This window comes from Patella vulgata, chromosome 2 (genome assembly GCF_932274485.2).
Source record: "Patella vulgata chromosome 2, xgPatVulg1.2, whole genome shotgun sequence".
NCBI classification, from domain to species: Eukaryota; Metazoa; Mollusca; class Gastropoda; family Patellidae; genus Patella; species Patella vulgata.
Genome location: NC_065880.2, coordinates 13765004 through 13779716, shown reverse-complemented (window position 1 = coordinate 13779716; position 14713 = coordinate 13765004). Strand labels below are relative to the sequence as shown.

General features: G+C 33.4%; 1 protein-coding gene across 1 annotated transcript in view; it reads left to right on the top strand.

The window, feature by feature from the left end:
- LOC126809739 (cadherin EGF LAG seven-pass G-type receptor 1) overlaps positions 1–14713 on the top strand; it is a 31568-nt gene that overhangs the window by 15492 nt on the left and 1363 nt on the right. The window contains exons 15-23 of the mRNA XM_050534488.2: positions 1321–1370; positions 1875–1998; positions 2519–2628; positions 6235–6334; positions 7855–8023; positions 10373–10439; positions 10696–10756; positions 11440–11525; positions 13462–13588. Coding sequence (XP_050390445.2) covers positions 1321–1370; positions 1875–1998; positions 2519–2628; positions 6235–6334; positions 7855–8023; positions 10373–10439; positions 10696–10756; positions 11440–11525; positions 13462–13588 — 894 coding nt within the window. The remainder of the gene's footprint in view (positions 1–1320; positions 1371–1874; positions 1999–2518; positions 2629–6234; positions 6335–7854; positions 8024–10372; positions 10440–10695; positions 10757–11439; positions 11526–13461; positions 13589–14713) is intronic.

The window sequence follows — 14713 nt, the reverse complement described above, 5'->3', positions numbered from 1 at the left end:
TTACAAGTAAATAAAATTTAGTTCTCTTTTATTGATGATTTAGAAATTAAGAACTTATTCATCGCAAAAGAGATATTATTATTATTATGTAACATACTAAGAACCTAACTACATTTTTTGGGCACCAACCACCACCGCCCCCCCAGTCAAAAATTTCCCCGTACGCCTATGACTAGACTGTCATGAAATATTTATCTACCTTTATTGTTCTATTGATGAACCCAAATTAATAGTTTGATAAAATAAGCATGTCAAGAAACAAAATTTTTTGGTTTTTGTTGATCTACTATAGAAGGAATGTATTACTAATTTTTTTATCAGTTGCCTGTTCTGTTTCATGTTTAATTTACACTTTTGTTGAGTATTATAGTGGTATAGAATTTCCAAATTTTTAGAATTAGAAATTGAATATTCTAATGAGAGGTGGGAACATGTCTGTATCTTAAAGATCAGGACTTTTACCAATTTAAGTAATGATGTGTCATTTTGCTAAAATATCAAATTTTTAACAGTTTAATCCACGCTAATATGTACCCAGATTATTGAACATTTAATTAACAAAATCCAATGTAAGATAATGTCCTTTTTGGATTCAAACGGATTTAAAACAGGTCTACCAATAAATTTTGATCTATACTATATACCGGAAAGCACCGGAAAACAACCGGAAAACACCGGAAAACTACCGTAAAACACCACATTATAATGAATACCGGAAAAACACTAAATACCGGAAAACACACTAAATACCGAAAACCACCCTAAATAGGTAACCCGGAGAAGGGCTATACTATAAACCGGAAACTAACCCTAACCCAGGCACACAGAGGACCAGGCTCCCGGTTACCTATTTAGGGTGCCAGTCTCCGGGTTACCTATTTAGAGTATTTTCCGGTATTTAGTGTGTTTTCCGGTATTTAGTGTTTTTCCGGTGTTTCGGTATTCAGTATAAACTGGTGTTTTCCGGTTGTTTTCCGGTGTTTTCCAGTGCTTTCCAGTTGTTTTCTGGTGTTTTCCTGTGTTTTCTGGTATATAGTATTGCCGTAAATTTTCGCAGATAACAAAATGGCGGCGGTCTTATTACCTAGCGAACAGCATAGATCAATGAAATTTTGATTCCTGATATCTTTATGAATTTATACTTAACGAAATTGAACCATTTTTGGACCGATATTCGTATTAGGGATCCATTTTTCACCATATTGTAATGTGCAAGTGATTCCTATAACACTAAAATGATGTATCAAGATTTACCATTCTTTATAAATAAATTTCTATGATATAGTTCGATTTTATGATACACATATTGGTTTCTTCCAGACATTTAATATATCAAATCCTGAATGTGTTCGAGTTGTTCACAAACAAAGGTAAAAATTAATTTATTTGTTGATTAGTAAAGTAAAGGTGGACCATATCTCACAAAACAAAGAAAGACAAACTCTAGAAAATCACAAGACACACATATTCACCATTGAGATAAAGATATCAAAGAACTGTCAATAGATCCTTGGGCAGACTTGGGCATTCACTACGCTGCACAATCAGGGCTCGTACATTTTTGATGACAATAAAATATCTATAAAAAATATATGCTACTTCCAACTTAAGAGAGAGAGAGAGAGAGAGAGAGAAATGGGGCTTAAGGTCCACTTGACACAAATTAGGTCACTTCGGGACTAACATATGGTTCAATTGTATTTCAATAATTAGTTTGCGCGTAGGGGTCTTTAGCAGTGGGAGGAAACCGGAGAAAACCCAGAAGGTTGGATAGGCGACCTTACTCCTTGACAGACCTTATGATACAGCGCGCAGGTGCTAACCATTCGGCCATCCAACTGAAGATGTAAATATTATATGATGGTTTATTATAGATCTAATGAATGGTATTGGTCCAAGTTAGGATGTAGATTGTTATATTTTGATGGTAAATCTGGTACATGTGCTTGTCACATACCTGGTGTATTTTCTATAACAACAGATATGTATGATGTTAATGTAAGTACTATTACTAAATACTGTTCTGCGAGAATGTCATTATGCAGACAATTTTGACTTTTAGTAAAATTAAGTGGCATGTGGAATGTATTTATCGTTGAAGGTAGAAGTTATTAACTGTTTTATAATAACTCAACACATACTAGGTCATTTCGGGATTAACACATGGTTCAATTTTATTTCAATAATTCGCTTGTGCATAGGGGTCTTTAGCAGTAAGAGGAGACCGGAGGACCCGGAGAAAACCCACGAGGTTGGATAGGCGACCCTACTCCTTGTCACATACAACTGGGATCAAAACCACGCCATTTGCTCAATGACAGACATTATGATACAACGCGTACATGCTAACCATTCGGCCATCCAACCCCCATTTATAATAACTATTATTCTAATTCTATCTTATGTTGCAATAAATCATGCATATTTTACTATTTCTAGAACACCTGATATCACTTATCAATCCCATTTCAAAATCGGGCACATCCCTTTTTTTTGTTATTGTTTGGTTTATTTCTAGTGGGATAAAGGAGATAAGAGACCTCACCTGATGAATTTTGCTTCATATATTGGTTGTGCTGTTTCTGCAACATTTTGCCTCATGACTTTTATTGTGCATGTTTATTTAAGGTAATCCCTTATTTTTTTTAATATATTTATTATAAAATCATAATGATAATATGGACATTTTAAAAACACAAACATTGAACTTGTGTTCATTATCAGAATTCTTACAGTACTACATGGATATGAGGAAATGAAATATATATATAAGAAACTGAAAAAGTTAAGAGTTCTTCTTACAAAAAAGGTGCAGTTATGAGTCTCTGATGTGTTAAATTAATTTAGCAAACAGAAAGGAAATGATGTTCTGGAGTTACCTTCTCAAAATGGATGAACGTTGTTGATTTGGAGCATCCTAGTACTTTCTGTTCCCGAGATATAATTATGTATTCGGAAAAGCTTGTGAATGTGATATAAATTAGATTTCTTATTGGCATAAAGGATCATTAAAGATGCATTATGTAAAATTTGGATAAAAAGCTGATAGTTGTTTCTATAATAGTTTAAAAATAGATAATGAAAAGTGAATATATTGAAAATTTCAGCCAAATTACCTCATTTATGGCTGTTTGAAGAATAGCGGAGTCTCAATTGTCATTGCTACCATTGATACGATAGTAAACAATATCTAATTATCTATTTTTGAATTAAATTATTAAATGACGGTCATGTTTCAATCCATTGAAAATCACAAGCATCTGATGGTCTAGAGAGTTGATTATGGTCTTGCCATGTTAATAAGTGTTTTATTAATAATTTATATAACATTGAGGCCAAAAGAAATATCTGCAATAGGCAGATTTAGCTCTTACATGATGCATCTTTAACAGAAATTGTTGAAGAAAACAGAAAGGTTTAGAATAAGAAACCTGTTAACGCTAGTACACCTAACAGCAAAACCAGTTCCATCTTAGATTTACTGAATCTTACTCAACCTGTTAAGTGTAAACTTTTACTTGGAAATGTCTTGATTGATGAAATTGCCAAATCATACAAGCAAACAAAGAAGAAATCTTCTATTTTGAAAGTTTATGTGGGGAGAGTGGTTAAGATCAGTAGGAAGTTGTTACAATACATTGTTAAAGCGTGGTCCTAGAATTTTTTGACAGAACGGTAACAACCTAACAAATCCTGGCAAGAAAGACTCAAAGAAGATTGAAAATTGTACATGACAGCAGACGAAAGTATGGACTGACCATTTATCGAATCTTGCTGAAAACCCTACATACATGATTTCTCTCACAACCTTCTGTTGCATGCGTCCCAGTAATATATAGACTATAAAGTTTACCAGCAGACTTCCATGTTTTGTGTATCAGACACCAAAATGCATCCCTGAAGATTCAAACACTGAAAATACCAATAAGTGATTGTAGTATGGTGAATTTAATTAATGTTTTATAATTGTATATTATATTGTAAATAAAGTGTATATAATATATGGTGTTGGTTTTTATTTCTGTTCTATATCCTTGTCTTCTAGTTATGTTGATGGCTACCCAAGATATATTATCCAGTCTTGTAAATATGTTCGCTGAGTTGTTTTAAAAGGACAGGTTCCTGAAAATACATTATTGTATATAATTAATGTTTTTGTCCATTGAAAAAATGATATTAATACTTTAATCATGACTTTATATGAAGATACAAATTGGTAGCGAGCACTGACATTGTATCCAAATGTGTGACGTGATAGTGCACTACTCTTGCGTCACCTAGTCAAGACCTAGTTCACTTACCATAAGAAAAGTGTGCTAATCAAGACTTTTTATCCAACTGTCAATTAACGATTTCCTGCACACAACTCTCATTAACGAAAATTGCGATTTTAGCTTGTTGACCCTCTAGATATCACAATTTTTATCTGATTTTGATAAAACATAAAATATGTGTTTATATTACAAAGATCTCAGTTCTTTTCAACATTTGCACATATCAGACCTTAACTCCCTTGATTTAGCTTGTTGAACCTCTGGAGTTCACAATTTTTATCTGATTAAAAAAAAAACCTTTAAATATATCACCATCACACCCTAATGATGGTTGAGTTTGAATTCTGTGAAAACTGGACAAAAAATGCCCCTCAAAATGGCTGATTCTTGTACGCAAATTATGTAAAAGTATGTAATACGAAGGTTGTGGAACCTCTTGAAGTCAAAATTTTTATCCAATCTTGATGAAACTGAAAATATATGTTTATATCCAAAGATCTTGGTTCCTTTTGATATTCGTGCATATCGGGCCGTAAATTCCTGGATTATGACCCTGATTGTGCAAAAAATCGCATTTTATTTTATCTTGTCTGGCAATCGCTGGTCTAATTTCCAGGTATTTTATTTTACTTTAGTAATTTGCCAAAGTTGTATTTATTTATTAAGCTGTATAGCTTCAAATAGGTCCTTCTGTAAATATATGTATTTAGTTTATTTATTTGGTTTTCCTGTGTCCTGTTGTTCTGTTGGCCATTACTTATTGTGGTGTCTTTGTTTTCTTGTAGTTTTATAGAAGTGTTATGATTTAGACTTATTTAGTCTATTTATTAGAAACACCTCAAAGAGGGTATGTTTCATTTATTTCTTCATTTTAAGTTCATATTATTTTATGTTCCTTTTATTTCTGTTCTGTCTGTCTTTTTCGCATTGAAAACATTTGTGATCCTTAATTCAAAGCCCCAGGGAACAGTTTCCTGAAATTTTAACTAAGATAAAATCCAAATTTTAGTAATTTGATTGGATAATATAAGATTAATTTTAGTGCTTAGCCAATCAAAATTGAAGTATCTACTAAAATTTGGATTTTATCTTTAGTTAAGATTTCAAGAAACAGGGCCCTGGTCTCCAGCTACATGATAATCCTGCATGTTCTCTTAAATTCCATGAAGAGATATTCCAGACAATAAAGAAATAATTTCTGATGATTGGAAAAGAGTTGTCTGTGATAGAACTTTCAAGAATATTAAGATTGTTATATTAAGGAAACATAACATCAAGATCAATTTATTCCAAATTTGAAAGTAGAATGGATGAATTTGTAAGCATGTGTATAGGATGAAAGAACAATACAAACAAATGCAACATCTGAAAGAGCATCCTCAAGCAGACCACATAATGGACTTCACAGAGAATTATACATGTCGGTCTATGGATGATATTCAGTATTGGCACCAGACATCAGTAACAATGCATCCCAAAGCCATTTATTACAAGGACCTCCTTATGTTACCTTTCAATCTGATTAAAACACAGAACCTATATCATTTTGTTTTTATAGTTCAAAATTTCGTTTTACTTGTCTTTACTACACTAGGATCTAAAAGAGTTGTTATATTACTGGCGTTCTGGTTGAAGTGAGGGATTAGCCAATGAAACGGTCTGTTACGGCGTGTTCTTGGCAAGTGATTCATGGAACTGTGGGTAAACCACTAGAAACATCAACTCTGATTAATGAGCCAATGTCTGACTTCATAGGGTCAAAAGCCGCTCGTACAACCAACCTTCCAGTACAACCGGTCAGATCTTCATGTAGTGAAGGCCATCGAAAGTATAAAAAACGAAACGAAATATAGATCTGTATTTTAATCAGACTGGTTACCTTTTATTCACAGGAAAAGATGGCTGATGGATGTATGCATGTCTGTAAATAAATATTGATAATTAATTTTCTTTTCTTCAGAACATCATCTGCTTCTGCTGCTTTGCACAAAAATCTCTCACTGTCTATCAGTTGCAGTCAGGTTATATTTATGTTTGGCATTGATAGATATGATCAACCAGTAAGTAAAATATATTAATCACTGTTAACAAGTAAAATGGAATGAAATCTGATCAACCTTCTGGGTTAATGAAAACGGGCATATGCCTTATAGTGTGCAACAATAGAAATTTTGTCAGAACAGCCGCTTTCTTCCAACTCTTCATTAAATTCCAACCTCCAAGGGTTCTAATATGTGCACGCCAAGGTGAAGACATACGCTTAATAGTTTATCCTTCCATTCGAACAGCTACACGTTGTTCCTTGCCAGGTTCTCCGTCCTGCACTACTAACAAGAAAAAATCGTGACAAAATTTCTCAGTGTCTCCTGGCTAGTGAAGCTAGTGCCTTACTCACGGAACCAATGTGCGTCCGTTATTGACAAGCGTCTGAAATATTAATATAATAATATTAGGCATAAGCAAATGTTACAGAACTAGTAGTTTTATCTTGCCTGGGTTTGTAGTACAAACTTTGTACCTATAAAACATTCATCTCTCCCAAGAATTCTCACAAGAATTTTAGAATTTGTAAACTCCTGAAATAGTTTCCTTTGCCATTTCAAAGAAAAATAGATCTAAAATCTTGAACAAACATAAAAATAAATATTTGTGCCTAAAATATATTTTATTCTCTCCTCTGTTATCCCTCTCCTATAGAAAGAAATGTTTATTATATTCGAATTCCAAAGACACAGTGCTTGTCACATTCAAACATTGCTGACCACTGTAGAGATTATCCTGATCTGTGTCAAACTCTGAATATGCAACCACCTTGGGATGCTTCGGTGTGAGTTCAATATAAATAGGAAGTATTGAATGGGTTGTAGAATTTTTTTATATCTTAACTTTGTCTTTGGTAACAAACTACAAACTGTAGTTCTAGATTAAATTTTACTTATCCAACTTTACCCCAATATATCGGTACACTGTCTTACGATACAAATTAATCTTCAGTACTCATATCATTTTTAAAACATTTTATTATTATTATTACAATATATTTATAGTGTACCCTTTCATATAACATGTTCAGGGACACTTTACAAAGTGACAATGTAATCATAAATAAACAACAAGATTATGGACATGTTAACAGTTGTATACAGTGTCAGTTAAAAGCCTGATTAAATAAGGGGGGTTGGATGGCTGAATGGTTAGCGTGCGCGCTGTATCATAAAGTCTGTCATTGAGTCAACTGGCGTGGTTTCGAATCCCCGGTTGTACGTGACAAGGAGTAGGGTCGCCTGTCCAACCTCGTGGGTTTTCTCCGGGTCCTCCGATTTCCTCCCACTGCTAAAGACCCCTACGCGCAAGCGAAATTTTGAAATAAAATTAAACCATATGTTAGTCCCGAAATGACCTAGTTTGTGTCGAGTGGACATTAAACCCCATTTCTCTCTCTCTCTCTCTGATTAAATAAATGTGTTTTAAGTTTGTTTTTAAAAAAGAATATAGAGATGTAAAACGGAGTAACATTCTCAAATTTGATTAAAATTTCACCTAAATAACAAATTATCTATGAAATTTATTGCCTCTGCAGGCTGTGTGTCAAGTGTTTGCTGTTCTTCTGCACTTTTTTTTCCTGTCTAACTACGCCTGGTTGATGAATGAAGCATTCAATTTATATATTGTTATAACATATTCAGCACATAATCAGACAGATTTAAATGATTCTGGTTCCATGTTAAGATATCATATTTTAGGATGGGGTAAGCTTTCTTTTTAATTTAATCCACAGAATTTAATTGTTTATTTATTATTTTGTTCATCATGGTAGAGTAAAGGCAATATTATACTACACACTTTGAAGTTTTTAATGTTAGTATGCATTCTAAATTACATTGAGGCATTGTTGTCGCCATCATCTCTGGCCATTTTGGGCCGCCTAGCTACAAGTAATGATTGGTGTTGTGCATGAGTCAGAACATCGGATATCACTTGCCACAGCCGTCCTGTGGTAGATTCACATATGTTTTATTTTAACATTAAGGTTAATTTTGGCAAGTGTGTATCATGTTTTTATTATTTTATGTTCATATTTGGATTGTATCTGTTGTTCTGTATTGGGAAGTTAGTACAGCACTGTTTGTTAGAGTGTACATTGTTTCACTGATGTTTAGTTTTATGTGTAATGCCTTATTTATATAAATGCATCCAGAATCAACATTTATCACTGGGGAATCACATTGATGGTGTTGATTAGTTGAACTGTCTCTTGTGTGTATCTGTTAGCTGCTGCAGAAATTTATATGAATCAATTTAGAATGAAAGATAAAAGATGAGAAATTGGTTGAGAATCATGACCACTTCAGAGCATTTAATTGAAGTATATGCTTTGGGGATTTTAAACTTATGTATTAACTTTTTATCGTAGTATATTTATAATATTGCCTTCCAACCAGTGATGGGATTTCAAAATTTTTCTTGTCGGACATTTTTACCGGAAATAAAGGGGCATAACTCTTATCATTGTTTAAGCAGGCGGTTCAGACCACAATTAAAAATCATGTGTCAACAAAATATTCAAATTCGTACGTAATAAAAAAAATAGGTGCGCCTCATTATTTTTCATATTTAATTCCAACTCCCTTCCCTCAAAGTGCACATACCGGGTATGACCTGGCCCAAAGTTCACAAAGCATTCTCACCTTATTTTAACTACTATATAGCCCTTTTTATAAAACTTTTTTTGTTTTAATGTATCAAATACATCAATAAAAAACTACAGTATGTGCAACGTTTTATGTTTCTGGATCAAAGATATTTCTCATAAACAGTGATTTAAAGTTGAGTAAATTTTTACTTTAAGTCTGAGAATGATTTGTGAACTTGGGGCTAGTTCTTACTAAAAGAGACCCATGTCACAGTCTACGACTCACAGGTTCCTTATTTGAAATATGGCACAAAATGTAAAAAAATATTTTCAATACAATTTTCAGTTTCCATCATATTTTTCTATAAACCTGACCTGATATTTATTTCCTCAGGCCACACCTTACCTCAGTTGCACAAAATTTGCTGGGTTTTTTTTTTTGGGGGGGGGGGGGGTTGATATGGAGTCTGGATTTGTAAAAATAACATTATGTTTTTTTCAACTTCATAGCTAAATATCTTGACCATTTTTTAAATTAAATGTATATGTTACTTGAAATGTCTTTCAATACAGAATTTAAATTTATACATAGCTGTGTTTGGGTTTTTGACCATTTGTCTGATTTAATAAGTCTGTCATATCTACCATATTCCTGTGAGTGGCTGCTTAATGCAGATTCTACTGTACATAAAATGAACAATTACCAAATAAACAGAAACATAAGCTTCTAACAAACCTGGATCTGTTAAAGATATATGACCTCAGTTTGGGATGTTGTCACTGTTCTCGTGTTGATTTGACCAAATATAGTTTATCTTGACAATACTAATGGTACTGTCATTTCTTTCTGGAAACGGCAGTTGGAAGTCCTCGACTCTACTCCTTTCAGTAATCCAATAAAAATATCTAGTGTGTCACAATATGAATACAAGGAAACTTTCTTACACTAGTCTCACATCTCGACAATGATACCAGATTAACAGACCAAGATTCAAAACTACATGGCTATAAATTTACTAACCTTACAAAGATGAAGTCTACATTTTCTGTAAGAAATAGACCGAGAATTGATGAAGTCAACATTTTCTGTAAGGAATAGACCAAGAATTCGTGAAGTCTACTTTTTCTGTAAGGAATAGACCAAGAATTCATGATGTCTACTTTTTTTTGTAAAAATTAGACCAAGAATTGATGAAGTCTACTTTTCTGTAAAAAATAGACCAAGAATTGATGAAGTCAACTTTTTCTGTAAGAAATAGACTGAGAATTGATTGGTTATGTTTGGATCTAGTGCCGTAGTTGTGCTTGTCACACAACACAATGTACTTCAATGTCACCATTTCATAAATACCCGCCATAATCCAATTCAAGGTAGATAATTCCCATATTGTAGATCTTAACATGCAGTAAAACCTGGTTTTGCTTTTGTAACAGTTGCCTTAATTATATTCTACTTAATTTTTAGTTATTCCTGGAATTTTAGTTGGAGCGTTTATAGGAACTAATTCTGATACCTATTACGCTGAAGATATGTAAGCTACTTTCATTTTTTTTTAACTTTAAAATATTGAAATCTGTTTTCAAAGTAAGAGGAAAAGAATTGCCTTCTATGAAAAACACGTACATTATCCCATATAAATACGTGAATTATAATTTAGACTAAATCTATCGAGAATTCCACGAGGTTCATGCAGAAAAGTGGGATGTTAAACCCTGTTTCATTTTATTTCTAAATGGAATTTCATGAAGTAATAAAACATATATATGAATTTTGTCTATTTTAAAAAGGTGTTGGATTTCTTGGGCCCATTTTTGGTTATTTATTGGTCCTGCTGTTGGAATCATTGCTGTAAGTATAAACGGAATAATCTGTTTTATATTAGTAATTGGGGGGTTAAATGACCGAATGGTTAGCGCGTGTGCACTTTATCATAAGGTCTGTCATTGAGTCAACTGGTTGTACATGACAAGGAGTAGTTTTGCCTGTCCAACTTTGTGGGTTTTCTCCGGGTCCTCCGGTTTCCTCCCACTGCTAAAGACCGTACGTGCAAGTGAATTATTGAAATAAAATTGAATTATGTGTTAGTCCCAAAATGACCTAGTTTGTGTCGAGTGGACGTTAAACCCCATTGCTCTCTCTTTATGTTAGTAATGAAGGATGTTCATTAGCTAGTCATCCTTTTGAAACTTATGTGGTTAGGGTTCTAGAGAGGGACGGGGAGGTGAATTTGGACCAGCGATCCATATGGAGAACAGCCGCAAATTTAAACGTCAAAAGAGCTCAACACAGTAGTTGGCAAATTTCTGTATGAGCATGGGATAAACGTAGGAAAACTTTTGTTATTTATTTTGCCGGGTATTGTTATTATTCAATGATTGGTTTATGTAATTTATGAGGCAAATAGATGACCATTTCAATTCAAACAAATGCTTTTTTCGTATGTGCAAAACATAGCCATTCCAGAATACAGGGGATACAAATGGAACTTTCTTTTTGTTTTTCTTTTTGTACAAAAATATTTTCCTTTCCAGGTTTCAACACTTGTGTTGATTTTCACTGCTAAAGAACATAATGAAAATTCTTATACTAAAAGTGAAAAGACCAATAAAATCATCATGTAAGTTTACCAGTAATTCTCTTTTAACTAACATTCTTGTTAATACAAAAAACACACAACTCTAAAGCGAACGGAAGTTGTGAAAATTTTAACAAATCCTATGGTTTTCCTGTGCTAGGTAATGGAAATCGAATGTTGACCTTTTTATACGCCCACATTTTCATGTGGACGTATTATGCCGTCGCCCCTGTCCGTCCGGACGTCCACAATTGTTTGTGGACTCTCTACAGGTCACAATTCTTATCCAATTTTGACAAAACTTGAAATATAGGTTTATCCCCAAAAGATCTCGGCTGCTTTCGATATTGGCATGTATCGGATCGAAACTTCATGGATTATGGCCCCTGATTGTACGAAAAATCATGTGTTTAGCTTGTGGACCCTATAGAGGTCACAATTTTTATCCGATTTTTTTGAAACTTGAATTGTAAGTTTATAACCCAAAGATCTCAGTTCCTTTCGATATTCGCGCATATCGGACCGTAACTTCCTGAATTATGGCCCCTGATTGTACGAAAAATCACGTTTTTAGCTTGTGGACCCTATAGAGGTCATAATTTTTATCTGATTTAAAGAACCGTATTATTATATCACCGTTACACCCTAAGGAAGGTTGAGTTCAAATTTCGTGGAAATCGGCCCAAAATTGACAGCAAAATGGCCGCCGTTCGTTCTCAAATAGCGTAAAAATATGGTGTATCAAGGTTGTGGACCCTATAGAGGTCACAATTTTTATCCGATTTTGTTGAAAATGGAAATTTAAGTTTATAACCAAAATATCTCGGTTCCTTTCGATATTCGCGCATATCGGACTGTAACTTCCTGAATTATGGCCCCTGATTGTACAAAAAATCACGTTTTTAGCTTGTGGGCCCTATAGAGGTCATAATTTTTATCCGATTTAAAAAAACGTATTATTATATCACCGTTACACCCTAAGGAAGGTTGAGTTCGAATTTCGTGAAAATCGGTCCAAAATTGACAGACAAAATGGCCGCCGTTTGTTCTCAAATAGCGTAAAAAATATGGTATATCAAGGTTGTGGACCCTGTAGAGGTCACAATTTTTATCCGATTTTGTTGAAACTTGAAATGTAAGTTTATAACCTAAAGATCTCGGTTCTTTTCGATATTTGCGCATATCGGACCGTAACTTTCTAAATGATGGCCCCTGATTGTACGAAAAATCGCGTTTTTAGCTTGTGGACCCTAAAGAGGTCATAATTTTCATCCGATTTAAAAAAAAACGTATTATTATATCACCGTTACACCCTAAGGACAACTGAGTTCAAATTGCGTGAAAATCGGCCCAAAATTGACAGACAAAATGGCCGCCGTTCGTTCTCAAATACGTAAGAATATGGTATATCAAGGTTGTGGACCCTATAGAGGTCACAATTTTTATCCGATTTTGTTGAAACTTGAAATGTAAGTTTATAACACAAAGATCTCAGTTCCTTTCGATATTTGCGCATATCGAATTGTAATTTCCTGAATTATGGCCCTTGATTGTAGGAAAAATCACTTTCTTGTTAGCTTGTTAAGAATATGGTATATCAAGGTTGTGGACCCTATAGAGGTCACAATTTTTATCCGATTTTGTTGAAACTTGAAATGTAAGTTTATAACACAAAGATCTCAGTTCCTTTCGATATTTGCGCATATCGAATTGTAATTTCCTGAATTATGGCCCTTGATTGTAGGAAAAATCACTTTCTTGTTAGCTTGTTCTCTATCCATCTCTCGAAAATGTGGGCGTATCCTGCCTGGCAGCCGCTGCTATAAAATTTCTATAAAACTGAAATTTTATACTTATAATTACAGTATAATTATGTGTATATGTAAAGATAATTACAAGAGACAGGATAATGTTTATTGATAAGAGTTTTTTTGTATAGTAGTTTAAACATTAAACATTGATATATGTTTTGTTTTAGGATTCATATGAAGGGGTTGTGGACTCAAATAATTCTTGTCACTGTTTGCTGGGCTTTTGCCTTTATTTCAATCAAAATGGTGGATCAGATATTGAAATATATCTATGCTCTATTTAACTGTTTACAGGTATATATAACATAATAGCCTAAATGACAAGACTAGTCCAAGACCAACATTCACATCGATAATCCATTTATCATAACAAATAATAATAATGATATTTGTATCTTGCAACTATTCAATCCACTAGGGAATGCACTAGGTGCTAGAAAATGTTCTCACTTTAGAGTGTTAATGACAGTAACTAAACCAAGTTTTCACTTTGGATTTAAAAACTGACAGTGTATTCCAAACAATTGATGCGCTGTATCGAAAAGTTCTAGATCCAAATGATTTCAAATTATAGGCAGGTACATCCAACAATAGTTTCCCTTCTGATCTTAATGATCGTTTAGGTTGATACAATGATACTAGATTTTGTTTATCGATCAATAGGTTAACGATAAGATTTTAAAGTTGATCCTTTCTTCTCCTAGTTTGTACATCTTAGTTTTAAAAAGCAGATTACTTGTAGCCAAAATTATTGAATTTCTGCACTAATTAAATTATATCTGAAAACATATTTTTTTTATCATATTTGACAAATGAATATAACTAAATATGTCAAGTATAAGACAATCTTCCCTATTGGGTATGGCGGGGTATCGGTTTCAAAATGCAATCTAGAGTGAAAAGCAGAAAGTCAACAGTAAAAAGTAGAAAAATCTAAAGTAAACGGGAAAATTCTTATCTAAAAGGGTATTTTTATGGTGAAAACCTATAAATTTATGTACTTTGTCTGCAGAAACATCAAGCTTTTCAACTTTCATGGACATAATTTCTACTTTCTATTATCAACTTTTGACTTTCCGCTTTCTACTGTCAACTTTTAACACTCGACTTTCCACTTCAGATTTTCAACTCACGATTTTCTAACGCAGATTTTCTCCAATACTATGGTGGCTGATAGTGACCATGTAATTTTTCGCCATTTTCATAACCCGTCAACACGACATAACGACAGTATTAGTGAGAGCATACATCAAAGTAGACTTGGATATTAGAGACTTTTGGCAAGCGGAATCTTGCAGACAAAGTACATAAATTTATAGGTTTTCACCATAAAAATACCCTTTTAGATAAGAATTTTCCCGTTTACTTTAGATTTTCTACTTTTTACTGTTGACTTTCTGCTTTTTACTCTAGATTGCA